Raw genomic sequence first — 27799 nt, forward strand, 5'->3', positions numbered from 1 at the left:
AACATTTGGTCCATAACAAGTTCTGGGGTGACAGTGCTGTTCTGTAACAGGCCAGTAGTTACAGGTGTTCCCTTTTTCAACCATGTATACACTTTCTAGATGTCTTATATGACATTTAAAAAATAAAATTAGGGCAGCCCTGGTGGCGCAGCAGTTTGACGCTGCCTGCGTCCCGGGTTGTGATCCTGGAGGCCCGGGATCGGGTCCCGCGTCGGGCTTCCTCCATGGAGCCTGCTTGTTCCTCTGCCTGTGTCTCTGCCTCTCTCTCTCTCTCTCTCTGAATAAATAAATACATCTTTAAAAAAAATAAAATTATAGATCTACATTAACTCAAAGATTTTCTATCTCTATGATCTTCATAAAGCCTTTGAATTTCTTTGAGCTCTGATTTCCTCATATATAAAATAAGGATAATACCTACCTCATGGGATAGCCCACAAGAAAGCGATTTATGGTTTGGTTATAAGAAAAGAGATGGGATGGTTATAAGAAAAGAGATGGTTATAACCATGCCTTCGGCTCAAGGCGTGATCCTGGAGTCCTGGGATCGAGTCCCACATCTGGCTCCCTGCATAGAGTCTGCTTCTCCCTCTGCCTGTGTCTCTGCTTCTCTCTCTTTTTGTCTCTCATGAATAAATAAAATATTTTAAAAAAAGAAAGAAAATTTAGCACATTGCCAGTGCCTGGCACAGAGTATAGCCAATGAATACAAGTTTAAAAAGTATTTCTTTCACCCACGTACTTATTCATTCATTCACTCATCATATATTTACCAAAAATCTACCATGTGCTAAGTAAGCACTGGGCCAAACGACTGAGATTATAGGAGAAACCAAACTACTTTCTTCTGGAAAATGAAACACATGAGACTTGAGGCCCTCTGCTGGAGCCAAGAAGAAAATCATTTCCAGACTTTTTCCTTCCCTAACTAAATATGCTGAAAAAAAAAAAAAATTCAGTAGTTCAAAAATATTTTTAGTATTATGAAGTTATGTGACAATTGGAGGTCTGAACATTTGATGATATCAAGAAACTGATTTTGATTTTTGTCTAGCTGAGATGATGAAATTGTGGATTGTTTTTTGTTTGTTTTTCAAGAATCCTTACCATTTAGATATTGCTCAACTATTTCCAGATGAAATGACATATTGTGTGTATCAGTCAGAGCTTAGCTGGAGAAGGAGAATCAGTAGGAGATATATGTTAAGATATTGTTTTTGCAAGACATTGGCTTATGTGATCATGGGGGCTGAAGGCAAGTCTGAAATCCACAGAGCAGGCTGTCAGGAGGGGCAGGCTGGAACTTCATGTAAATAAGCCAGAAAAGTATTTTCTGATGAGATGACATTTGAACCAAAACTTGAAGAAAGTGAAGGAATCAGCTGTTTGAGTATCTGGTGGAAGAGCATTCTTAGCAAAGGACATAGTATGTGCAAAGGCTCTAGGGTAGGAACATGTTCAAGATACAGAGAGGCTGGAACAGAAGGAACTAAAAGATGTAGGAAATGAAGTCAGAGAGCTAACAGGAGGTAGACAGGGCGAGAGGGAGCCACTGGAGGGTTTGAAAAAATGAAGGATATCTGGCTTCTGTTTTAAAGGGCCTATTCTCTAGCTGCATTAAGAAAAATAAAGTGAAGTGTACAAGGGCAGAAACAGGAAAACCAATTGGTAGGTTATTAGAACCATCCAGATGAGAGATGCTGGTAGCTTGGACTGAGAGGTAGCAGTGGACACTGTAAGCAATGGTCAGCTACTGCATATTTTTGAAAATAGAGCCCATAAGATATCCTGGTGCATATAGAGTAAGAGAGAGGAGGATTCAAGAATTATTCTGAACTTCTGCCTGAACAACTGGAAGTATAGGGTTGCCATTAACTGAGATATGAAAGCAGTAAAGGGAAAGGGTTGAGTAGGGAGAAGGTTAGAATCCAGACTGCTTTTGAAGAAGGCTGTCCATATCAGCATAAATCCACAAGCATGGGGGAGAACAGAAGGCAACAATAACATTTTGCACCTGAAATGCTGATCAACCAGAGGTAATTGATTTAGCAGACCCAAGAAATCTTAATCCCAAATCAATTAGGAAATTAATAATCAACCAGGATGCTACTGCTAATTAAACAGTAGCATCATTTAAAAGCTCAGGAATTGGAGATCCCTCGGTGGCTCAGCGGTTTAGCACCTGCCTTTGGCCCAGGGCGTGATCCTGTTGTCCCAGGATTGAGTCCCACATTAGGCTCCCTGCATGGAGCCTGCTTCTCCCTCTTCCTGTGTCTCTGCCTCTCTCTCTCTCATGAATAAATTAATAAAATCTTTAAAAAAATAAAAGCTCAGGAATTAGTGAATTAGGTACAGCTGGAACTTGGGTTGGGGGCACAAAATAAACATGATTAGTTTAAAGCTATTTGAGAAATAGGAGCTCCTGGGATCCCTTCTCCCTCTGTTTGTTGGTGAGAGACTACCTCTCCCAAATGCAGGCAGAGGGATTGGAAGACTCACAGTTGAGGGTGGAGGCATCATACCCCAAACAGCAGGGTTAAGGGAACTGGGGTATATTCAGTGTTTAGAATCCAGTGTTTAGAGCCCTCTAACCCAGGCTCTAGGCTATCTCTGCCCTCCAGGCAGGTCGGAGGAGCCTTTTGTTATGGGGAAGCCAAGCAACTGCACAAAGGACAAAATGCGGTGTTGGTGGGGTGCCTGGTGGCTCAGAGGGTTAGGCATCTAATCTTGATTTCACCTCAAGTAATGATCTCAAGGCTCTGAGATGGAGTCTCATGTTGGGTTCATGCTGGGCATGAAGTCTACTTAAGATTTTCTCTTTCCCTCTGCCCATCCTCTAAAGAAATGTTGTTGGCATTTGGACTTTCCCAGTAAAATTATCCTATAGTGAAGCTTGAATCAACAACTGAGAACCTCATTTTTACTTCACCCCCTAGCTTAAATATGAGAAGATAAACAAGGGTTCCCCGGTATCTAAGGAGTCTCATCACAGTTTTGTAGTGCAGTATTAAGACGGAATGCAACTAGATATTTGTGTTCTATCAGCCATCTTTACCCAGAGTCTGTCTGTCGTTGTTGTTGTTGTTGTTTTTTACCACCCCTCTACTTTTATCACCTGCCCTTTTCCTTACTAAAAAGTAGTGGTGTTTCAAGGGGCCTCTGATTTTGTTTCTTTGCTCTTGTCTACCTAAAACTCACTTTTTAAAATCTTTTTCTAAATATTTTATTTATTTATTCATGAGAGACAGAGACAGAAGCAGGCTCCATGCAAGGAGCCCGATGTGGGACTCGATCCCAGAACTCCAGGATCACGCCCTGAGCCAAAGGCAGACCCTCAACCACTGAGCCACCCAGGCGTCCCTAAAACTCACTTCTGAAACATCTTAGAACTTGACCTCTCAGCAGAGGGAAAGTCTCATTGCCTTTCTCTGGATTTCAGAACCACGGTCAGGGATAAAAATACTCTGGGGTAAAGTGGGCTCCATAACACTTTCATATTATCTATGGTTGCTTTTGCACTAAAAAAGCAGAGCTTAATAGTTGTGGCTAAGACTGTATGGCCAGCAATGTCTAAAATATTCACTATTAGGCCTTTTGCAAGAAAAGTGTGCAGATCCCTGATATAGATAGTACCATTTAGTCCTAAAAGCCCTTGAAGTTGACATTCATCATCCTTATTTTATCATGAAGGAAGCTTAAGTTTAGAGAAAGCAAGTAACTTGCTCAGAGTCACAGAAAGTATTGGGAAAATCATCAAAGTGTCTGTTGACAATAGCATACAATCTCCTATCACAGTTTCTTCCCCACCTCCTGGAACCCTCAATGAGGAGATACAGTAGGTCAAAGAAATCCAAAGTATTGAAGTATCCAGCCACCTGAGACATCATAAGTACTTTTTCTAGAGCTAACGGCCATTCTACGTGTCTCTGTCCCTTTAGTTTTTCAGAAGTGACTCTGTTCACTGGTGCAGGAGCAGCAACCTCACCCTAGGATCCCAACCAACCCTCCAGCTCTCCCTGCAAACCTCCTACATCTCTGCCACCTTTCTCCAGGCAGACAGCCCAACCTTTCTGAGGTAAACTCATTCTACAGGTGAATAAGAATATCAGTGGGTTCCAACAAAGCCATCTCAGAGTGCTCCTTCCCACTTTTCCAGAGCTCTGCCAGCCCTCCCAGAGGAAAAGCCCTTCCTTGTTCTCAGGTTCCAATGAGCACAGAGGTGAGAGTAAACCAAACCCAACTCTCCTGAGGGAGAGGCTGCCCCAGGCTATGGAGCCCAGTCTTATCAGGCAAATTCATCCCAGGCTGCAGTCCTGCGCTGGCAGAAGGCAGTCCCCTCACACAGCTAGAGTTTTTTGAGGGTGGAGGCTGTCTTATGGACTACAGGGCCTTACTGAGCATAGGGCTTGGCACTTGTTAGCAAGAGATGAGAGCTATAATCATTATGTGTGCATGTGAGTTTGCTAAATAAATGAATCAATGAATGATAATCTCACTACAAATCTCTTAGCACCAGGGTAGTTAATTACATAAACTAATTTATAATTTACAATGTATTTTTCATATCTTCTATCCCAGTTCATCCTTCCAACAATATTTAGGGAAATACAGAGAGCTTTCAAACCTCAATTTTAGGGAGGAAGGACCACTAAAAGGTTGAGTAACTCAACCAATATCACACAACCAGAGAGGGCCAGAGGGGAGATGTGAACCCAGGGCTGACTCCACAGCCTGTGTTTTTCCAGCAAACCACATTGCTTCTCTCTGCTAGACACCCAGATGCACTCACCATGTACGTCTTTTTTTTTTTTTTTCTATCTTTTCCCTTCTGTCTGAAGATCCCCTTTTTACTCTCTCTCCCTTGCCTCTCAGGTCTCATAAAAGGATTCCTTGACCCTACTAATGACTCTATACTAGATATTGTTGCTTTTAAAAAAAAAAAAAGTGTGCTTGGGTTTCTACCCAGGGTTTCTCCACAAAGTTTTAATCTAATAACAGCAGGTAAAGAAAACGTACAAGGCCACTTGCATTAAGAGCTCCACACATAGTTCTATTTTCTTTACTGAATCACTGATTGAATTTTAAATATATCAAGCAACCTTACTTGCCTCTTATGCAATTGTCCCTCAACCTGACTGCATTAAAGGTTCACAAGATTTACCTTCTCTAGTACAAGCTTCGTTGACACTTGAAAGCCTTTTTAAAATAATCACATAAGTCAAACAGCAAAACCCAAAAGTCTGCTCAGCAGATACCTTTGCCTTGGGGCAAGTTCCAAGTACCAGTTATAAGGTGAGCAACTCAGCCTTCTAGCCACTCTGTGTGTGTATGGGTCAAAGTCATCCAAGACCTGATGGCCATCAGATGTCCTGAGGAATTCATGTCAGGGCCAGCCCAGGCAAGTCTTTGCTCCTTTCCAGAGTGCCTCATCAGATTCAGATTCTCTCCTGCTGCAGATTGGACATGAATAGGCATAGTGGCCAACATAGTGGCTGGAATGGAGACAGCTGTACTGATACTGGGGTAGGAAATGAGATTCAAGTGTAAGGCAGCAAGGATATTATATGATTGCCCTTGCCTAGGAACAGCCATCCTCTGCAGCTCTGCTCTATACTCACTCAGGTAGGAACTATCTCCCTGGAAAGCCTCATAGAGTACCACCTCAGACTCATCATTCTCCAGCAGATGCAGATGGTGTGGGATGAGGTACTGAACAATGTATCACAGTAAGCATTTTAACAGCTGCTCCTGCACATCAGAAATGACATGGTTCAGAAGGAGAATGAACAAGGCCTTTCTGTGGCTTTCTCGGAAGCCTATGGCTATGAAGACATTATGGGAACTTGTTGGCCATTCATCATGGGGAAAGTGGAAGGAGATCCTTCTATTCTCATACTTTACTTCACTGTACCAGGGCACAAAGCCTGGGTCCCACTTCCCCTCATCTTCAGAAACCTCTGGATGACAAGGTTGGCATCATTTGACAAGTGAACGGGGTATCAGCCTGCTGCATGTCCTGAGGCAAGGACTCGGGATATGAAAAAAATGTATTCAACACACAGCATCATCACTGTAAAGTCAAACTTGTTGATAGAATAAAAAATGCAAAAAAAAAAAAAAAAAGAGGCCTCTCAGCACCGCTGTAGGAGCCTATTTCCTGAAAAATGTTAATGGTGATTGTACACTTAGCTGTGAAAAGGCTCAGACTCTGAGAGTCTGCTCCATGTGGCATTTTCTCTGATGCTTCTCTCCCACTCCTCTTCCTCCTCCCAGGGATTTCTCTTACTCATTCAGGAATGCCTGCAGCAAACCCAGCCAAGTGGTGAAGTGCTCTGAGAAGCAGAGCATTAGCAGTCCATGACTTGTCCACGGTGTCTAGAAGCCTGGTAACTGGCTCCACTGCATAGGACCAAATAACAGCTGAAGCCATCTCCCATGTTTTAGAGGTCAAGAAAAAGACCTTGTGGAAGCTGTCAGAAATCCTTGCCAGCTGACCATTGATGGATAAATGAAACCCCACAGGTGCTCCTCTGGTAAACCTTAGACTGCTATATTCTCTGCAAGAGACTCTCAGTCATGTCAGCAGCCTTTACAAATCAAACAGATCTTAACAAAGTTCCACCTTACCTTCTGCCCTCTGGTGAAAACAGCACACAAAGAGGGGGAGATTTCCATTGGAAGAGATACCAGTGCTCCTATCTAAAATTACACTGAAGAATGTATCTGCTTTTACATGTTCCTGGAGCTTGTTCTGAATTTAGGGGCCTATTAGCTTGACCAGTGAATTTTGCAATTGTTCAACTGTTTCCAGAGTACATAGCTAACATTTTCTTCTAACAGTGGGCTCCTGTTCCATATTATAATGTGAGAAAATATATATAATCTTGGTGTCAGTGAGCTTTCCATGCAATAGAATATTCTGTCTTCCACAGAGTATAAGGAGTTTAATGGTCTATTTTAGGGCATGACAACTTCTTTCTATCAACAGCTTCTTACACTCAAAAAGCAACAGAAGCCTCACCTTTGCTGTGGCCTTACCACGTCCCATAGAGCTGCTATATTTCCCAAGCATTTTCTTGACACTGGACCAATATTTCTTTTTTTTTTTTTAAAGATTTTATTTATTTGAGAGAGAGAGGGAGACAGAGAAAGAGAGAGCAGCAGGGGGAGCAGCAGAGGGAGAAGCACATTCCTTAATGAGCAGGGAGCCTGATGCCTGACTCCATCCCAAGACCCTGGGATCATGACCTGACTGAAGGTAGACGCTTACCATGCTGAGCCACCCAGTTGCCCCAGGACCAATCTTTGAAAAGCACAGAACCCAACACTGACTCTTTGGTTGCTAGACACAAAAAACAGACCACAAAATACCCCATCCAGGAATTTGGAGTATTGGACAAATTCATACTGCTGAAGGAGCTGGGTGCTATATCCCAAGAGTCCTGACCCATTCTAGAGTCCATCATCTCTGGAAGCTGGAAGTGAGCAACCAATGAGATGGTTAAAAACCCTCATTTTCTGGGATGCCTGAGTGGCTCAGTGGTTGAGCTTCTGCCTTTGGCTCAGGGTTTAATCCTGGCTCTGGGGATCAAGTTCCGCAGCGGGCTCCTTGCAAGGAGCCTGCTTCTCCCTCTATGTCTCTGCCTCTCTCTCTCTCTATCTCTCATGAATGAATAAATAAAAACAAAACAAAGCCTTCCTTTTCTCTTACTCAGGTCCCCATGATTTAATAGCCAAATGTCTTCCACATTGTGGGTACCTTTCTCATACCAGAATGTCATTACCTGTGATTTGTGACTTTATCTCCTGCTTTACAACATAGAAGATCTAAAACTTCCCCATTGATAAAACCTTCAGAGTTCTTTCCTTCTATATGTATTATCAGCATTTCTGTGGTGTAAAAAAATTACCTCTAAGAGAGTAAAATCTTCATAGCTCTTCCTTCAGGCAGACAAAAGAGATACAAATAAACACAGCTATAAAGTTAAAAAGAAACACTATTTCTTCCAATGAATACTACATCTATAGTGTCATAATAACTTTCTTCGAGGCTTTGAAGACTATTGCTTTCTTACTAAGAAACTTTGTTCTCTAAAATCAAAGACTCTCTGAAACGCTGGTGCTTGGAATTTTATCAGTAAAAATGAAACCGTTTCAACTTACCACTCAGATAAGAAGCTTCAGAAAAGTGGTTTCTACACAAAGTTCTCAAAGAAACAGGACCATGGGTCCATTTTGCTGTCTAGGACTAATGTTGACCCCTTTAAACAGTCCTGCTTTGCACTGAGCCTATCAAAACAGTATTTCATTTAAATTTCATTTAAATTTTACACCTGCCCACAATTCTATAACTCTCTTTTCCTTCTTTTGGTTAAAAGCCTTCATGGTGTCTCTGGTGTGCAGTCTCCCTCATTACAATGAATCAACACACCTGATTTTGCAGGACTACAGGTTTATTCCTGATGGTTTTAGGTTGAAACAGCTGTGACTCTGTCTTTCTCTGCTTTGGGTTTCCTAAGACGAAAATCCTGAAAACAGATGTACCATACACTTCTTTTCACTCCTAAATATATCATGCCAAGTAGGCATACATATGACTACCATGCCAGTTTGGTCATAACTGTGATGTGTTCACATCCCAAAGAGGTTACAGGAACAAGAAAGAAGTCAGGGTTCTGGGTAGGTTTCTGTGCACTTCTCGAATAGGCTTAGATTTCTGTTTTGGGCCCCCCACAAACATTCTGCCTGCTGAACCCACACTTCCACCCTCCTGACTGACAGAAACAAACGAGACGCCTGCCTCAGCTGAAGCAGGCAGGTACTCCTGGTTACAGGTGGACAGTCCTGGACACGCCGACACCTGCCGGGACCCTAAGGGGTAGTGGGCTGCTGCTGCCGTCCCCCGTGCCCCCCGCCAGGACCCGGGACCAGCTGGTTACAGGTGGACAGTCCTGGACACGCCGACACCTGCGGGACCCCAGGGGGAAGTGGGCTGCTGCTGCCGTCCCCCGCGTCCCCAGGTGAGGACCCGGGACCAGCGCGACCCCTCTGCTCGGTGCTCCCTCGCAGAAACCCCACGCGGGCGCCCGCCCAGCCCCTCACATCCATCTCTTGCCATAAGCAAGCGCAAGACGGCGCGGCTTCAGCAGGACACAGCTTCCGAGGAGCCCACCGGAAGGCTCAAGGAAGGAACCCAGCCTGAGAGCGAGCGCCAGCGCGCCGCCCCAAGGTCCACCCGCGCCGGCCTCGGCCCGCCCTCCCTCCCGGGGATTGGACGAGCCGGGGCGACGTCCGGCCGGGGCGTGACTCCGCGGGGAGGAGCCGAGCCCACCACGCAGCGTGCCCCGGACGCCATCTTGGATCCTGGCGCGGTCCGGAGCTGCCCTTCCTCCCGGTGATTGGATGAGGCCGTTGGGCGGCCGGGAAGGGGCGTGTCCAGCCACCCCGCGCCGCTCGCTCGCTGGGTCCGGTGGTCTGGCTCCCGAAGTGTGTAGCTGTTAATGATGGTCTGCTCGTTCCTGGACGCCCGCGACCTCCGGAGGCACATGAGGCTTAGTTGGATTTACGTACCCATTCCAATGGAGCTTCGAAGAAGTCTCAAAACCGCTTGGGAGTTGGTTGGGGTGGGATCTTTAGATGCTTCTTCAAGGACGTGCTGTCGTTCTTCAGGGCGAGTGGGATCATATTCTAGGAAGAGGGGGCACAACTGCACGAAGAGCTGCGAAGAGATTAGGGGTGAAGGACGCAGAAGTGGCAGGAGGAAAATGCGAGGAAGGTGCTGGGGTGAGATTGTGGGGAACTTTGAATGCCAGGCTAGGGAGTGTGGACTTTATCCTGTAGAATACGGGGTAAAATGAACATTCGGAGGCTGAACACTGGTGTAACCAACACCTAGATGAACAAACGTCACCAAGAGCTCAGAAGCCCCTCTTCCACCCCAGCCACTGCTACCTGTACCAAGGTTAAACATGATCATTATTCCTAACTACCATAGATCGCCCGTTATGAATTTTATATAAATTAAATCACACAACATATACTCTTTGTATGTGGCTTATTTTACTCAGTGTTATGTGTATTGTTCCTTATAGTTACTGTTGACTCCATTGCTAACAACTTTTATCTATTCATGTATTTATGGCCTTTGAGTAGTTTCCAGTTTGGGGCTATTACCAAAAAAGTGCTGCTATGAGCTTTCTTATTCATGCCTTTTGCTTTGTGAATTATAAAGCAAGATCCCAAGGCTTAAATACCAATTCATTCACTACCCATTCATTGAGCCTACTATACGAAAAAAAAAAATGGGGCACCTGGGTGACTCCGTTGGTTATGTGTCTGCCTTTGGCCAGGGCCTGGGATCAAGTCCTGCAAGGAGCCTGCTTCTTCCTCTCCCTCTGCTGCCACTGCCCCCTGCTTGTGTGTGCTCTCTGTCAAATAAAATTAAAAAAGAAAAGAAAAGAAACAACAAAAAAATGGCCAAGGTCCTGCCCTCATGGAACTTATTCCAACTGGTATAAAACTATAATCTCTATGGACAGAAAAATAAGTCAAACAATTGCAATTATGATAACAGCTCTGAGGAAATTTAAAAATTGAGCTAGAAAAAGAGGAAGGGGACTAATATTTTTATTATTATTATTTTTTTAGGTGGTAAGTTTTTCAGAAGAGATCTCTAGAAAAATATACAAGACATGGTTGGCACTGCTATACAAGGAGTATGAACAGAGGGAAGAGCATTCCTGGCAGAAGAGTCACCCTGTGAAAAACTCATAGACCAGGAGAGGACTTGTCCTGTTCAAGACCAATGTAGCCGAGGCACAATGAAGATGGGAAAGGAGAGATGGCTCAGGTGTGTTTGAATGTAGGAGCATATGATGCAGGGCCTATGTAGGCTACAGTAAGAAGTTTAGATTTTATTGTAAGTACTGTAGAGAACCATTGAAGTGTTTTAACAATGAAGTGATGTTATCTGACTTATGTTTTTACAAGATCCCTCTGATGAGTAGAGAATAGATTAAGGGAAGCAATGGAGAAAGTAGATCATTTAGGAGGCTGATGGAACAGTCCTGGGAAATACTGACACAGAGCTTAGACGAAAGGACTGAAAGACTTTTGGGAATTGCCAGTACAATGATCACCTTAACCTGGTGATGATGATGGCAAAGAGATAGCCTAAGCTTGTAGTCTTATGTTTTGCATCAAAGGCACAGCATTTCTACTAAAAGTGCATAATCTGAATCTGATCACCGGAGAAACTTTAAGTCCATATTAAGAGATAGTCTACAAACCAACTAGCCTGTATTTTAAGATATCAGTATTATGAAAGAGAAAGATGTAAAAACTATTCTAGATTTTAAGGCTAGACATGACAGCTTCCAATTTGTAATCCTCCATTCCATCACGAACCAGGAAACAAAACTTTATTTATTTGCACTAAAGGACATAAGTGGGACAACTGATAACACGTGAATAAAACTACCAAATAAATGATAGATTACATTGGTATAGTTTTCCTGATTTTGTTCATTGTACTGATATGTAAGATGATGTCTTTTTTTTTTCTTTTTTTTTTTTAGGAAATAGCACATTGAAGTGCTGTTAAGAGATAAAGGAACATCATATATAACATTCTCTAAAAGGACTCAGAAAAAAAATGATAGAAAGATAAAGCAAACAGAAATGTTAACATTTGGGGAGAGTTGCCTTGGTGGCTTAGTCAGTGAAGCATCAGACTCTTGATTTCCGCTCAGGTCATGAGATCAAGCCCTAACTCCAGCTCTGCACTGGGTGTGGAGCCCGCTCAAGACTGTCTCTCTCGGGCAGCCCAGGGCCTGATCCTGCAGTCCCGGGAGTCCCACGTCAGGCTCCCTGCATGGAGCCTGCTTCTCCCTCTGCCTGGGTCTCTGTCTCTCATGAATAAATAAAATCTTCAAAAAAAAAAAAAAAAAAAAGACTCTCAATAATGTAAGATTATTTGGGTAATTTAAAAGAAGCGCTTATTGGAATTCTTTGTGCTAGTTTTGCAACTTTTCTGTTAAGTCTAAATTACTTTAAAATAAAATGGTAACAGAATTGCTGGGATTACTTAGGGAGAGAAAAAAAATTCTAGTACTAAGCCGTAACAACATTTAAGCAAAAATCTGAAATACTTAGGAGAAAGGGAAGGAAAAGTGGAAGAATGTTACAAGAAGTAAAACAATGCGGGCAGAGTTACATCGAAAGGCACAGCCGTGCGCTCCTCTTCACCCTGAAGTCCTAAGAGGCGGCAGGCCCCTCCCCAGCCAGGCGGTACCCCCGGAGCTAAGCTCCCTGCCAGCCCCTGCGATGCCGCTGCCGACCGACTCCGCCGAGTTTTCCCAGCGAGCATGCGTGCACGTACGCACGTACGACCCCAGCCAATCGGCGCTGACGTCGGCGGCTCGTCAAGCGCGGGGGCGGGGCGGCCGTCCACACATGCGCACGGGCGGGCGGGCCTTCCTTCCTTCTCGCCGAACGCCGCCAACATGGTGAGTGTCGCTGTGCCGGGCTCCTGGGCTGGAGGCCATGCCGCTCCACCTCAGCCTGGGAGGGGGAAACGAGGGCCTGGAATGACGCCCATCGGGTCTTAGGTGGCGAATGGAGAGGGTCCCTGGGCGGGCGGAGCACTGAGCTGAGGAGCTTCCGGGGCGCGCGGCCGCCGAGCGCGTGGAGGGCCGTGCAGGCCGGGTGCGCCTGGGGCCTCGCGTGCGCCGCGCGGCCCGGCCAGTCTGGGGCGTTGGAGAGCCCGTAGCCCTGGAGGCCGGCGGGAACCCTGCTTTTGCCGCTGCCGTCTCTGCGTATTTCCTGCGTCCATCAGATCGTCCGTGGCATTTGGGCGTGTTCCCTAACGTTCTTTCTCGCTGTGCTTAGTTACGCAGCCTTTGAGCTGCAGAGCCTTATCAACTAATGAGTCTCGGTTGTCTCTCTCGCCCTCGATTTTAGGTGTTCAGGCGTTTCGTGGAGGTTGGCCGGGTGGCCTACGTCTCCTTTGGGCCTCATGCCGGGAAACTGGTCGCGATTGTAGATGTTATTGATCAGAACAGGGTAAGTGTAAGGAAAAGTGTCAGTCTCCCACGCCAATCCATGACCGATAGGGCAGTATCGTAATGGTAATGGTCGTCTTCCCAACGGCCCTCTAAGGGCGGGAGTGTTGTGGTAGTTTTATTTTACCTTTAAGGAGACAGTTGGTGCGAAGTGGGGATTTCGAGCACAGACTGGAGTTGGCCAGCATCGCTGAGTTTCCGTGTTCTCTCTGCCACTTAGGCTAGCCAGACCGATTAGCCAGTTATGGGTGGAAACACTGGTGAGGTTTCAGGGAGTTAGAACAAAGTCAGGCACGCAGCTTCCTGTGCCCTTGTGTGCTCTTGTTGGTGTTTGAGAACCGCAAACTAAGAGGTCAACCAAAGACCGTGAATGAACATGATGTTGATTGTTAGAAGCATAAGGATCAAAGACTTAAAAATTGCCCAGTAAGTTACACGTACTACTACGGATAATAGGTTTATATTTCTTCAAAACATTTAGATTAAATAGAGATTTGGTGGTTCTAAAAGGACAAATGTATAGATCTGCTTGGGGTGCTGTTACGTTCTGCACTGAAATTTTTTTATCTTACGTGTTCTAGGCTTTGGTTGATGGACCCTGCACTCAGGTGAGGAGACAGGCGATGCCTTTCAAGTGCATGCAGCTGACTGACTTCATCCTCAAGTTCCCTCACAGGTAACTATCCACCACTCAACACCCCTCCCCCAGCTTTGTTTGTACTGATAAAAATTTGCTTAGTTTAATTAAGAAAATGTTTTTGCTGTCTTGTTTCTTGAGAATGTAGTACAGAAGAAGGATTTTCGTTATAGAAGTGGGTGGCCATTTTTAAAATTTTTTAAATGTTCTGTGATTATTCCACTCTGCCTTCTCTGGCTTTAATTTTCCAGATTTGCCACCCTCTTTCTCTTGCCCCCTTTCAGGATTTACACAACAAAGACCTCTCTGGAATTCTGGTCTCCCAGACATATTTTAGTCACCTTAGTCACCGTTAGCTTCAAAACAAAAATACTAAATACTTTTTCTTAGAATAGCAGCTATCATTAGTTGAGCTTTTAGTGTGTGTCAGTTAATAAGTGTTTAAAGTACGTCATCTCATTTTGACAGGTACTAAAGAGGTTCTCTTACTAGCTGCTTAGGGAATTGAAGTCAGTAGTGATTTTTTTCTTGACATGATGTAGGTTATGGAAATTAAAATACTGGTGGTTACACTTTGGCTATTTCAACTACAATGGCAGTTGCAATGGAACATGCTGTAAAGTGTACTGGTACATCTTTTTAAGCATGCAGGCTTTGGTACTTGAAATATTTGAAAGAAACTTCAAAATGGTTAGACTTTGTGGTGTTTAGCCACATTCCTTTAAGCAGTATTGTACAGAAGGCCCAAGGATTAGCTTTACCTCATTCTTTTTTTTTTTTTTTTTTAATTTTCTAAGATTTTATTTATTTATTCACGAGAGACACAGAGAGGCAGAAGGAAAAGCAGGCTCCCTGTGGGACTGCTCCACAGGGAGCCTGATGCAGGACTCGATTCCAGGCAGACTGCTGAGCCACCCATGTGTCCCTTTTTAAGATTTTGAGAGGGCACAAGCAGTGGGGAGGGGCAGAGGGAGAGGGAGAAGCAGGCTCCCCACTGTGCAGGTAGCCCAATGTGGTCCATCCCAGGACCTGGTCCATCCCAGGACCTCAGGACCACGACCTGAGCGGTAGGCAGATGCTCAACTAATCAAGCCACCCAGGTACCCGCTTTACCTCATTCTTTATGAAAAGGAAATTGCTTTCTATAATCTCCATAGAGTGATGTTATATACAAGATCAGAGGTGATTTTTAAAAACAGGAAATAAGCTGATTTGCTTTTTTTTTTTTTTTTTTTTTTTTTTTAATTACAATGGCTTGTTTGAGGGGTGCCTGGCTGGCTCTGAAGAGCACATGACTTAACTTTGGGGTTATGAGTTCAAGCTCCATATTGGAACTAGAGCTTACTTTAAAAGTAAATAAAAACAAAACTGAAAAATTTAAAATACATAAAATCATGGGCTTTGGATTATAAGAAATCCTGGTTTAGTGAACAACATTCAAGTAAGTAAAAGACGTAATGTGCTAAGTGGTATGTGGTGTATGGAGTCACCAAGAGCTGGAAGTACAATGAATGTGAAGCGTGCTTTTGGCTTATGCTTTTTAAATTAAGGGGGCATAAACTATGCTTTCAGAGGGCTCAAAGCTGTCCTTGTGTGGCTTCAAAGCTGGTTCCTTATTCTGGTCTTGGCTCTTTCCTAGTGCTCGCCAGAAGTATGTCCGGCAAGCCTGGCAGAAGGCTGATATCAATACAAAATGGGCAGCTACAAGATGGGCCAAGAAGATTGAAGCCAGAGAAAGGGTAATGGTTTAGGATCATTTGAATTGTGACCTTTTCTTTTGGGGGAAGGTGATAGGTCATGTGAGTGATTATGTGCTTTATTTTTGACAGAAAGCCAAGATGACAGACTTTGATCGTTACAAAGTCATGAAGGCAAAGAAAATGGTAAGTTTTTAATTATTTCAGGATTTTTATATTCTAACTAACCCTAAACTTGCCTAGTAATTCTGCTTGCTTGAGCTTAGTGTCGACCAAAGTTGAATTCATACGGGTTTTAGGTTTGTTTTCTTACATATGCATTCCGTACGTATAGGTTAGACAAAATAGTTTTTTATGTGCATATATGACAAATAACTTATATTGAATTTTTTCAGAGGAACAGAATAATCAAGCTTGAAGTTAGGAAGCTACAAAAAGCAGCTCTCCTGAAAGCTTCTCCTAAAAAAGCACCTGCTGCTAAGGGTGCGGCGGCAGCACCTGCTGCAAAGGTTCCAGCCAAAAAGGTGGCTGCTGCGGGCAAGAAGGCTCCAGCCCAGAAGGTTCCTGCCCCGAAAGCTGCAGGCCAGAAAGCAGCACCTCCAAAGGCTCAGAAGGGTCAGAAAGCTCCAGCCCAGAAAGCACCTGCTCCGAAGGCATCTGGCAAGAAGGCATAAAAAACATAAGAGGCTGTTATAATTAAGTAATAAAGGTTCTTTTTGACACATTGGCAAGTGCACTTAATCTGTGGCGTAAAGTCTGTTGCTAGAGTCAGGATTTTGAAGCAGAATGTTGGGATTGTTAATGTTGTCATTAGAGAATTGGTTCTTTAGCCTCGGTCTGTCCAGATTTTATAAAACCATCACAAAGTCATAGCTAGTGTGTTCATGGGAAATAGATCATTTCAAAGACCGCGTAACTTTTTCCCCTTGTACAAATACATTTCCTATAAATAAAGTCCCAGCAGCATTTGATGCTTAAGAGTTTAGCAATTTTTCTTTAGAAAATGTACTATATATAAGAAAACAAGACAAGTACACAATACATTATGGTATGATAAAGTTTCTCTTATTTATTTTTATTCTCAGAAGTTGGCTTCCGAGCCTCACTGAGATTAATGGGGACAAAACTCAATGGCAACAAGCCATTGAGGATTTCCAGAGTAATCCCTCAGATTTAGGTCCTATTGGATTGAATCTTAAGAGAAAAATAATAGGAAGATCAAGGTGGTACAAGTTTGGCAGTATTTTCACTTTGATGGTTCTAAACCAAGAGGCAGTAGTACCACCATTTAGTAGGCCTTGGCAGATTGGGTTAGAAGGAAAGTAAGCCAAATAATGCCAAGTTTCTGGTTTGTACTTCGGGCTCATTGTGAAGGAAAAAGAATTGGAATAAGGTTATTCTGGGGATATGAGTTTGAAGCCACCACACAGACTTGTAGCCTGGTAGGTAAGGATGCCGACAACCTGCATTTAGGTCCTGCCTCTGCTACCTAAATGCTGTGTGATTTAGGCTTGCTCCTTATCCTCAATCCTGATAGGCTGTGTGGTGGTGTGCTTCATGGAGTAGGGAAGTTAAATTATGAATGGACAGCCCCATGACTGGTTCACAGTAATAGCTGTGATAGTTGTGACATGGCTCTTAAAGACAGGTTTGCAGGTATGTGAGCAGTCCCTCCAGATTGCCCAGTGATAGAGATGAACAGAAAGATTGGGAAGGAGTGTTTAGAGGTGGGCAACCAATGGGGCCACGGAAGCCACAGAATGTTGGTTGAGCTTGTCAAAGTGAGGGGAAAAAGGCAGTGAGGGAGTTTGGAGGTTGCAATTTCATGAAATTGGAATGATGGACGTGTGGATGCTTCTAGAAAAGCAGCTAATCAGAGGAAAAGAGGTTTTTGAGAAAGAATGGGGCCTAGAGGAGGGATTGATAGAACCTTTGAAGAGGAAAGAAGTGGGTTTAGAAGCTAGATGTGTTTAGTTTCACTGTCAGAAAATGGAGTGTGGTATCTGAATTTCTTGAGTTAGAACACGAGAAAGGAAGAGGGATATAGATTTGAAATTGCTCATGGAATAGAGAGGAAAGTGCTTCTGTCAGATTGTCATTGATTTGAAAGTCCTTTTACCTCCAATCTGTGTGCTGTCTATACTCAGGATGAGAAAGCTTCAGGGTGGAAGCATTTACACTGCACCTACACGGTAGCACAATACGGTACAGCAGAAATTGGAAAATTCCAGTCTAGGGGACCTGCTGGAAAGTGAGGTATAAGGCACTTGTAAAGGAGTGGGAAGAATGTATGGGTAGCTCAGCTGGTTAACTCTGCTTCTGGCTCAGGTCGTGCTCCTGGAGTCCTGAGATGAAGCCCGGCGTTGGGCTCTCTGTTGAGGAGGTTGCCTCCCTCTCCCTCTGCCACTGCTACTTGGACTCACTCTCAAATAAATAAAATCTTAAAAAAGAGTGGTAAGTACAATAGGTGGTGGACCCAGATAATGAAGATTTTTTATTTAGGTTGTAATCCTCAGAAAAATCCATCTGGCAGCATTGTCTGGATTGGATTGGGGGTTTGGAAGAGGATATCTGGAAATATTAAAATACAGAGGTGTATAATCTGCTCTGTTTATAGAGGATTGCGTACTTATCCACTTACCTTATTAGGTAAGCATTATGGGGACAGCATTATGAGAGACAGCATTATGAGAGAATACAGGTTTCAGACTCCGAAACTTCAGACTTCAATCCTGTCATGCAGCCCCAGCTCATTCTTGTACTTCATGTAAGTCTTATCTGAAGAATAGGGACCCTGATAACCTGCCTTACACAATATTGTGGCAAGGATCAAATGAGATAGTGTGGACAAGGTCCATATTCCCCCCACAAACCTAAGAGTTCTTTTCACACATTAGGTTCTCTATTTTGGGTTTAATTAATGTTGAGGTAAACTGGTCCTCTAGGCAAAATTGGGCTGTTGGATAGTTTGCTTTTCAGAGAGCCTCTGCCCCTTTGGCAGCCTCCATTTTCCAGGTAATCAGTATCTCCCAAATGTGACACCCCACAAGAATTTGTCTTGAATTCCATTTTCTCAACTTCACATGTTTACCCCTTTACCCCTCATCTGTTGGTTATCTTTTAGTACCAAAGTTATTAAGGTTACCTCTAGGTCCTTCAGCTAGCTGAATTTATTTTTATTCAGAGTAAATTATGGATATATCTACATTGTAATAAAAATATTAGAATTGAGATTAAAGGGCCCCTTGATTATCTCTACTACAATTGCATTATCTTGCAAAGGAAACCATTGTGTATGTCCTTGCAGACATTTTCCATGCATTTAAAATAGACATGATAGAGTTTGCTTGTTTTAAACAAATCTTACACTGTGTATATTCTGCAACTTTTTCTTTTTAATACATCTGGAGATCTTATCTAGTCAGCCCCTATTGATCTACCTAATTATCTTCTACATAATAATTCCTAGTGTGAATGTTGGTGCTACCTATTGAAGTTCATTGTGGAGGTTTATTTGATCTCTATTGATAGACTAAGAATGGTGCCAATTTTCTTGTCATAAACAGTACACTTGTGAATATCCTTGCATGTTTCTCCTTCGGTACATGTCATTTTTTATTTGAGGCGCATTACCAGTCCGTGCACTTGCTGGGTTTAAGAATGCATGCATGATTTGTTTTGTTTTGTTTTGTTTTTTAAAAGATTTCATTTATTTATTTGACAGAGAGAGCAGGGGGAGTGGGAGAAGGAGAAGCAGACTCCACCAAGCAGAGAGAATGAAATATGGGCCTCAATCCCAGGACCTAGAGATCATGACCTGAGCTGAAGGCAGATACTCAACCAACTAAGCCATCCAGGCACCCCTGAATGCATGTTTTTAATCACTCCTTGCAGGTTCTACCAATTTAGGAGATGGTAGGTTCTACCAATTTAGACTTGCTCTATCAATTTAGACTTAAATCAGCAGTGAATGAGGACGTTCCTGCCTGACAATCTTGAACTGCTGATATCTTACATTTCTGCCAATCCAGTATGTGAAAAGTAGTACGTTACCTTAATTTGCGCTTTCCTGGACCAATATTACTAATTACCCTAGCTTTACATTCTGTTTAGCCATTAAGGCAAGTCCTTCTTTAGAGTTATTTCAAATTCTTTTTCCTTTAGTAACCATATACATTTTCACTTTCAGATAAATTTTATTTTTTAAAAAAAGATGTATCCATTCATTTTAAAGAGAGTAGGAGAGCTTGCATTCAAGTGGGGTGAGGGGCAAAGGGAAAGAATTTTCAAGCAGACTCTCTGCTGAGCATGGAGTCGCTGCAGACACTTGAGCTCATGACCTGAGCAGAGACCAAGAGTTGGAAGCTCAACCCACGAGCCACCCAGATGCCCTTAACTTTCAGATAAATTTTAGAATTTGCTTGTTGAGTTATTTAAGTCCTATTGTGATTTTAGGATTGCACTGAATTTATAGATCTATTGGGACATGCCACATCTTTGCAATACTAACTTCTATCCAGGAACATGGTATATATATCTCCAACTACACAGGTCTTATATGCTTTTCAGAATTACATATATTTCAGTTTTTCCTAGTAATTTTGAACTAGAACCTTTTTAAATTGGGCATTAATGGATATAAAAAGGTTATGAGAGCAGCCCAGGTGGTTCAGCGGTTTAGCGCCACCTTCAGCCCAGGGTGTGATCCTGGAGACCTGGGTTGGAGTCCCAGGTCAGGCTCCCTGCATGGAGCCTGCTTCTCCCTCTGTGTCTGTTTCTCTCTCTTTCTCTCTCTCTCTCTCTCTCACTGTGTCTCTCATGAATAAATAAAATCTTTTTTTAAAAAAAGATTATGAAATTTTGTATGTGTCCATATTGCTGACCCTTCTTACTAGTTCTAATAGATTTTTTTCGGTTGGTTTTCTTGGATGTTTATTGACTTTTTAAAAAGTAATCTCCATGCCTAATGTGGGACTCAAATTCATGACCCTGAGATCAAGAGTTGCATGCTCTACTGACCTAGTTACCAGGTGCCCCTAATGGATTTTCTATGCAGATGATCATGAAAATAGCTTCTAATAAAATAGCACTCTACCTCAGTAGGTAAAGTTAGTCTCAGAAAAACAATAGATCCTTAGATGTTTTTAATGGATAAACACTGCAACTTCTTTCAAATGTATGTTCTTGCCACTCCTTTCAAATAGATGTCTTACAAACCATGAGAGACTCCTAACTCCGGGAAACAAACAAAGGGTTGCAGAAGGGGAGGTTGGTGGGAGGGTGAGGTGACTGGGTGACGGGCATTAAGGAGGGCATGTGATGTAATAAGCGTTAGGTGTTATACTGTGTTGGCAAATTGAATTTAATGTAAAAAAACAAACAGATGTCTTGAGGATTACCATCCATCACAAGTACCACAAAGTCTTACCTCAGATACCTGAATGTTACAAGGCCCTCAAGATCATTCTTGGAAAGGGCTTCATTTTATACTTCTGTATAAGACAAATCCTGGGCCTGGGTAGCTCAGTCCGTTAAATGTCTGCCTTCAGCTCAGGTTGTAATCCCAGAGTCTCAGGATCGAGCCCTCCATTGTACTTCCTGCTCAGTGGAGAGTCTGCTTCTTCCTCTGCCTCTGCCATTCCCCTAGCTTGTGCTCTCTGGCTCTCTCTGTTAAATAAATAAAATCTAAAAATCAATCAATCAGGGACGCCTGGGTGGCTCAGCAGTTGAGCATCTGCCTTTGGCTCAGGGCATGATCCCAGGGTCCTGGGATTGAGTCCTGTATCAGGCTCCCTGCGAGGAGTCTGCTTCTCCCTCTATGTCTCTGCCTCTCTCTGTGTCTCTCATGAATAAATAAACAAAATCTTTAAAACATAAAAAAGTGAAAAATAAAAATCAATCAAATCCTGTAACTGGTGTGCTAAGGAATAGAAGTCTGTATCAATTCTAGTAATAGTTAATCCTGATTAGTTATATCACTCCTATGAATAGTTACTCAAATAGCTATTTAAATTATTTAAATTCTTTGTATCACATATTTTCGGCTATTTGAGTTTGGGAGAGTTGTGAAAACTCCCTTTATAAGTATGGATTCGTCAATTAGATTTCTATCAGGTTTCTGCTTTACATATATTGAAATGATGTTAGAGACATAAAGATGGGTTGTAATTAGATCTTCATGTGGATTAGCTTTTTCCAAATACAGGTGTCTCTCTTTTAATACTTTCTTCCTTGAATCATTTTTTTCAGACGTTAATATTGTCATTTGTTTCATTTTTTTCATTGTTTTCATTTTGTCATCATTTGATAGATCTTGTTCTACCCTTTCATTTTCAATGTCACTGTGTTATTTCTATTTTGCTTCGGATGTGTCATGTGTAAATAGATTACAACTGTTTTTTTAATCTAATCTGAGTCTCTCCATACATCAGTGCAAGCCGTTTATGTATGCTGCATTTCATTACCCTGTATTTGGACTTCCGTCATCTCTGTTTTCCACTTGCTGGCCTCTGGTATATTCCTCCTCCTTCCCTACACTTCCACCCCTTGTTTCTTGAATTGGTTTTGAAGTCATACCTTCTATTTCTGTTATTTTGTGCATCCACAGAATTAAACCAATATCTGTATCTTTTGCCCATCCTCACTGAACAGTATTTAAAGAGGCAATATGGGGCAACTGGGTGGCTCACTTGGTTAACTGGCTGGTTCTTTTTTAAAAAATATTTAATTAATTAATTTGACAGCTTGAGAGAGCACAAACAGAGGGAGCGGCAGGCAGAGGGAGAGGGAGAAGCAGGCTCTCCACTGCCTGGAGCCCAACATGGGGCTTGATCCCAGGACCCTGAGATCATGACCTGAGCCAAAGGCAGATGCTTAACTGACTAAGCCACTCAGCTGTCCCTAAGTGGTCGATTCTTGATCTCAGCTCCAGATCTCAGGGTCATGAGTTCAAGTCCCACACTGGGCTCCATGCTGAGTGTGAAGCCTATATACATACATAAAGAGGTAACAGGTATTTAGTTTAATATCCTTTACAAAATTGCTTGGTTTACCACTGCTGCTTCTGTCCCACAGCTTCCTCTTGGATTCACAATTTTTTTTTTAAATTTTCGTAGACTGCATCCTCTAGTATTTCTTTCAGTTAGCATTCACGAGTAATGAACTTTCTGAATACTTGCTTCTCTGAAAGCATTCTTATTTTGCCCTTATATAGATGACCTGGTTTTTATTACAGCATTTCTGATAATGTGTAGGGTTTTTTTTCCCATGTCAACCAATTTTCTAATTCTCTGGACACCAACTGGATGTCCTACAAATTTCTTTTTTTTTTTTTCTTTTTTCTTTTTTTTTTAAGTAGGCATGGGGCTTGAACTCACAACCCTGAGATCAAGACCTGGGCTGAGACCAAGAATTGGAGGCTTAACTGACTGAGGCAAAATCAATTTAATTCATGCACTACCCAGAGTTAATGTTGGACCCCACAGCTTAAGGAGTCTGCCACACTTGAGATGTCAATCCCAAGTCCAGGCCCCCTGCACTTCTGACTACCCAGCTATACATTGGAGTTCCCATGACTCCCTCCCTCAGGTTGGATAACTTACTGGAATGGATTGCAGAACTCAGGAAAATACTATTAACAGCTTATTATAAGGGATACAACTCCGGAGCATCAAAATGGAAGAAGTGCATAGGGTAAAGTGTGAGGGAAGGGGCAAAGCAGTGCACATCCCCTTTCCTGCTTGCCACCCTCCCAGCACCTTGATGTGTTCACCAGCCTGGAAGCTCTCTGAACCCCCCAACCCTTTAGTGTTTTTTAATGGAGGTTCATTATGTAGGCATAATTGGTTAAATCATTGACCACTGGTGATTAACTCAGTCTCCAGTCCCTCTCTGCTCCAGGGGGTGGGGGTGAAAGTTCTAGTCACATGGTTGGTTCTTCTGGTGACCAGTCCCCATCCCAAAGCTCCCTAGGACCCCCAGCCACCTGTCTCCATTCTCATACAAAAGGACACTCTTATTATCCTCAGACGTTCAAAGTTTAGAAGCTTCCTGTGTTGGGACCTGGGGAGAAAGAGGAAAGTCATAACAAAAGATGCTCCTATCATCCCTATCACTCAAGAAATTAAGCTCTTAGGAATTCTATGCCAGGAACTGGAGAAGAAGACCAAACAAATATTTCTTATTATCACAACATTACATCTTATGTCTGTGTAATAGCCTAGCTCTTTAGAGTTTTAAATTCAAAATGACTTTCCTTTAGAACTTTGTAGAACAGCCTCCAGTGCCCTTATTTGATCTTACTGTGGACTAAGTGCTTTTAGTAAAAGCGGGTTCAGGAATAAGAATTTGTTGACGTCTTTATTCCAGCCACTTTACACAAGTCTCATTTCCTTTTCACAATATTCCTATTTTCAGAAGAAGCTAAAAGGTGAAACAAGTTTACTCATTTAGTAAATATTTTGGGAGTGCCTACTAAAAGAGCTCACAGTCTACTTGGAAGAATGACACTGAAAAAGCTGATGTCAGCATGTAGTAAGTACTGTTACCAGGATAAGCATGGGGACCCTGGAAGGCCATCACCTAGGACATCAGAAAAGACTTGTTCAAGTGACAGCTATTCTACTTTTTTTTCCAAATTTTTTAAAAACTCAAGGTAGTTAACGTACAGTGCAATATCGGTTTCAGGAGTAGAATTCAGTGATTTATCACTTATATACAACACCCAGTGCTCATCACAACAAGTGCCCTCCTTAATACCCATCACCCACCTAGCTCATTCTCCACTCACTTCCCTCTGTAACCCTCAGTTTATTCTTCATTGTTAAGAGTCTCTCATGGCTTGCTTCCCTCTCTTTTTGTCTCTCCTCCCCATATGTTTAACTGTTCTGTTTCTTAAATTCTACACCTGTGAAATTATATGGTATTTGCCTTTCTCTGACTTATTTCACTTAGCATAATATACTCTAGCTCCATGCACATCATTGCAAATGGCAAGAGTTCATTCTTTTTGATGGCTGTGTAATATTCCATTGTACACATATGCCATGTCTTCTTTATCCATTCATCAGTCAATAGACATTTGGGCTCTTTCCATAGTTTGGCTATTGTTGCTAATGCTGCTATAAACATAGGGTGCATGTGCTCCTTCAAATATATATTTTTGTATTCTTTGGGTAAACAGTAGTGCAATTGCTGGGTTAGAGGGTAGTTCTATTTTTAACTTTTTGAGAAACCGCCATACTATTTTCCAGAGTGGCTGCACCAGCTTGCATTCCCACCAACAGTACAAGAGAGTTCCCCTTTCTCCACATCCTTGCCAACATCTGTTGTTTCCTGAGTTGTTAATTTTAGTCATTCTGACAGGAGTGAGGTGGCATCTCATTGTAGTTTTAAGATTTTTATTTATTCATGAGATACACACAGAGAGAGGCAGAGAGAGGGAGAAGCAGGCTCTTTGCAGGAAGCCTGATGTGGGACTTGATTCCAGGACTCCAGATCACACACTGAGCCGAAGGCAGATGCTCAACCACTGAGCCACCCAGGCGTCCTTCATTGTCATTTTGATTTGTATTTCCCTGATGATGAGTGATGTTGAGCATCTTTTCATGTGTCTGTTAGCCATCTGGATGTCTTCTTTGGAAAAGTGTCTATTCATGTCTCCTGCCCATTTCTTAACTGGATTATTTGTTTTTTTTGGTGTTGAGTTTGAGAAGTTCTTTATATAGATTTTGGATTCTAGCCCTTTATTAGATATGTCATTTGCAAATATCTTCTCCCTTTTTGTAGGTTGCCTTTAGTTTGTTTCCTTCACTGTGCAGAGGCTTTTTATCTTAATGAAGTCCCAATAGTTCTATTGTTTTGGTTTCCCTTGCCTCTGGTGAAGTTCTAGTAAGAAGTTGCTATGGACGATGTCAAAGAGGTTGCTGCCTCTGTTCTCCTTTAGGATTTTGATGGTTCCCTGTCTCACATGTAGGTCTTTCATCTATTTTGAATTTATTTTTGGGTATGGTATAAGAAAGTGGTCCAGTTCCATTCTTCTGCATGTTGCTGCCCAGTTTTCCCAAGATCGTTTGTTGAAGAGACTGTCTTTTTTTTCCATTGGATATTCTTTCCTGCTTTGTCGAAGATTAGCTGACCATAGAGTTGGGTTTTCTATTCTGTTTGTTCCATTGATCTGTGTGTTTTTGTGTCAGTACCATACTGTCTTGGTCACTACAGCTTTGTAATTACTTTGAAGTCTGGAATCATGTCTCCTGCTTTGCTTTGCTTTGCTTTTTCAGGATTGCTTTGGCTATCCAGGGTCTTTTGTGGTTCCATATACACTTTAGGATTGTTTGTTCTAGGTTGCTCAGTGGTTTAGCACCTGCCTTTGGCCCAGGGGGTGATCCTGGGGTTCCGGGATCGAGTCCCACATCGGGTTCCCTGTGTAGAGGCTACCTCTCTGTGTCTCTCATGAATAAATAAGTAAATCTTTAAAAAAAAAAAAAAAAGGTTGTTCTAGCTCTGTGAAAAACGCTGGTAGTATTTTGATAAGGATTGCATTAAATGTATAGATTGCTTTGAGTAGTATAGAAATTTTAACAATGTTCTTCCAATCCATGAGCATGGAATGTTTTTCCATTTCTTTGTTGTCCTCTTTACTTTCTTTCATAAGTGTTCCATAGTTTTCAGAGTACAGATCTTTTATTTCTTTCATTAAGTTTATTCCTAGGTATCTTATTATTTTTGGTGCAATTGTAAATGGGATTGATTCCTTGATTTCTTTTTCTGCTGCTTCGTGATTGGTGTATAGAAATGCAACAGATTTTTGTATGTTGATTTTATATCCTGTAATTTTGTTTAATTAATTAGTTCTAGCAATTTTTTGTGGTGTCTTTTGGGTTTTCTACAGAATGTATTGTTGCAAGTGACAGCCATTCTAGAATCTGAAGGTTTTGGGACAGTATCTGAAAAATCAGGTACTTCTGAAGGGTTTTAAAAAGCAAACCACCAACAACAAAAAAGCAGAACCGTGTCATGACCAGATTCATATTTTAGATCATCCTGGCTGTCCTGAGGAAAGAAGGGAGCAATGGGGCCAGACTGGGGGTGGGGCAAGAACAGCAATTCAGGTAGAAGCTGTTCCTAACAGGACAGTTAGGAGGCGGCTACAACAATCCAGGTAAGAGGAGATGCAGAACAAGGGATCAGTTATGACTCCCACATGAATGATTTGGTTGGTGGATGGAGAGGGGTGCTGAAACCATGCTCCACAGGGTTAATGAGGTAAAATGTTACCAGCAAGACCTCCACTGAGCCCCTTCCTTCGCAGGAATGTTAACTTTATCTTTTAGAGGCAAACAAGAGGAAGAGCTCCAGCTGGCCTAAACCAGTTCCAGCTCGGACCACTGGCTCACACTGTGATCTATCTAGATCATGGCGTGTTTTGCCTCATTAAAATCTCACTCCAGAGAAGCACAAGCTTTATTAACATAACACAGGATGCATGTATAGGCATGTTTTCTAAGTACACCTGTGCAACCTTATGCCCACCTTTACATGTGATGACAAAACTCTCCTTTCTGAATATTCATTCTAGCCTAAAATAAAAAGAACCCGCTCACCTCTGCTGTGCGAGTCACAGCCTTGGGAGTGATTCCTTCAGTGCAAAAAAAAGGTTCCTTTGTCTGACAACTCCACCTGGTATGGTCTCTACCTGTAACGCACCAAGAAACAACTCACCTGGTTGGGTTACAGTTTGTGGGGGGACAGGGGCAAGGCAACCCTGGAAAGTGGAACAGGAGGGCGAGGAAAGGAGGATGAGATCAGCCTGGAACAGTTTTAGGTTCTCGTGGATTAGCCTAGTAGAAAGAGACAGCAGGCAAGTTAATACCCAGGACTTCAGCTCAAAGGTGTCTGCACAATGTCTGGCCAGGAGGAAGCTCTGCTACCCTGTTATTGTACCGGGCCCGGAGAAAGAGATAGGGGAGCGTGTTACGGGAAGCTGGCCACCACACAGGAATAACGACGCGTCCGCACTTCTTTATGATGCAGATCCAGAGTCACCCCGTGACCGCGCTGAGTTTGAGTTCGAAACTGCCGCCGTTCCCAATTAAGAAAGGGAAGCACAGAGTTTCAGTCACCGCACGGAGCCTACCGTGACCAGCTGGTGGAGCCGGGGGCCGAACCGGACAGCCAGACCTGGCACTTGGCGACCTCAGGTGCCGCTGGACAGAGCCTGGGGCCGGGGATGGCGAGGCGGTGACGGTCCTGCCGGCGCCCCTGGAGCCGCACAGCGCGCGGCGGGCTCGGGGTCCCGGGGCAGGCGCCCCGCGCAGGGCGGGAGCAGGTGGCGCGCCTGGCTCGGCACCATGGAGAAGGCGGCCTCCCGGCTTCCTAGAGCGGCGCGGCCGGGGAGCGGGCGG

At 43.0% G+C, this 27799-nt stretch overlaps 1 protein-coding gene and 2 long non-coding RNA genes across 3 annotated transcripts; 2 read left to right on the forward strand and 1 right to left on the reverse strand.

Annotated features, from left to right (window-relative positions):
• The first annotated feature begins 9343 nt into the window (after nucleotides 1–9343).
• LOC119865349 lies at nucleotides 9344–11761 on the forward strand. The gene is made up of 3 exons (XR_005376874.1): nucleotides 9344–9961; nucleotides 10648–10849; nucleotides 11577–11761. It is a non-coding gene; the product is annotated as an uncharacterized LOC119865349 (long non-coding RNA).
• A 694-nt stretch (nucleotides 11762–12455) lies between these two features.
• RPL14 (ribosomal protein L14) lies at nucleotides 12456–16118 on the forward strand. Its single transcript, NM_001252411.1, is given in 6 exon segments — nucleotides 12456–12506; nucleotides 12961–13062; nucleotides 13643–13737; nucleotides 15338–15437; nucleotides 15528–15581; nucleotides 15791–16118. Coding segments are annotated over 6 exon segments (633 nt in total). The 5' UTR covers nucleotides 12456–12503; the 3' UTR covers nucleotides 16070–16118.
• Nucleotides 16119–22308: 6190 nt separating this feature from the next.
• On the reverse strand, nucleotides 22309–27690 carry LOC111091879. Its single transcript, XR_005376875.1, has 3 exons — nucleotides 27268–27690; nucleotides 26999–27090; nucleotides 22309–23456 (listed from the first exon to the last, which is right to left on the reverse strand). It is a non-coding gene; the product is annotated as an uncharacterized LOC111091879 (long non-coding RNA).
• Between the last annotated feature and the right edge of the window lie 109 nt (nucleotides 27691–27799).

Source organism: Canis lupus, chromosome 23, assembly GCF_011100685.1.
Source record: "Canis lupus familiaris isolate Mischka breed German Shepherd chromosome 23, alternate assembly UU_Cfam_GSD_1.0, whole genome shotgun sequence".
In the NCBI taxonomy this organism is placed as follows: Eukaryota; Metazoa; Chordata; class Mammalia; order Carnivora; family Canidae; genus Canis; species Canis lupus.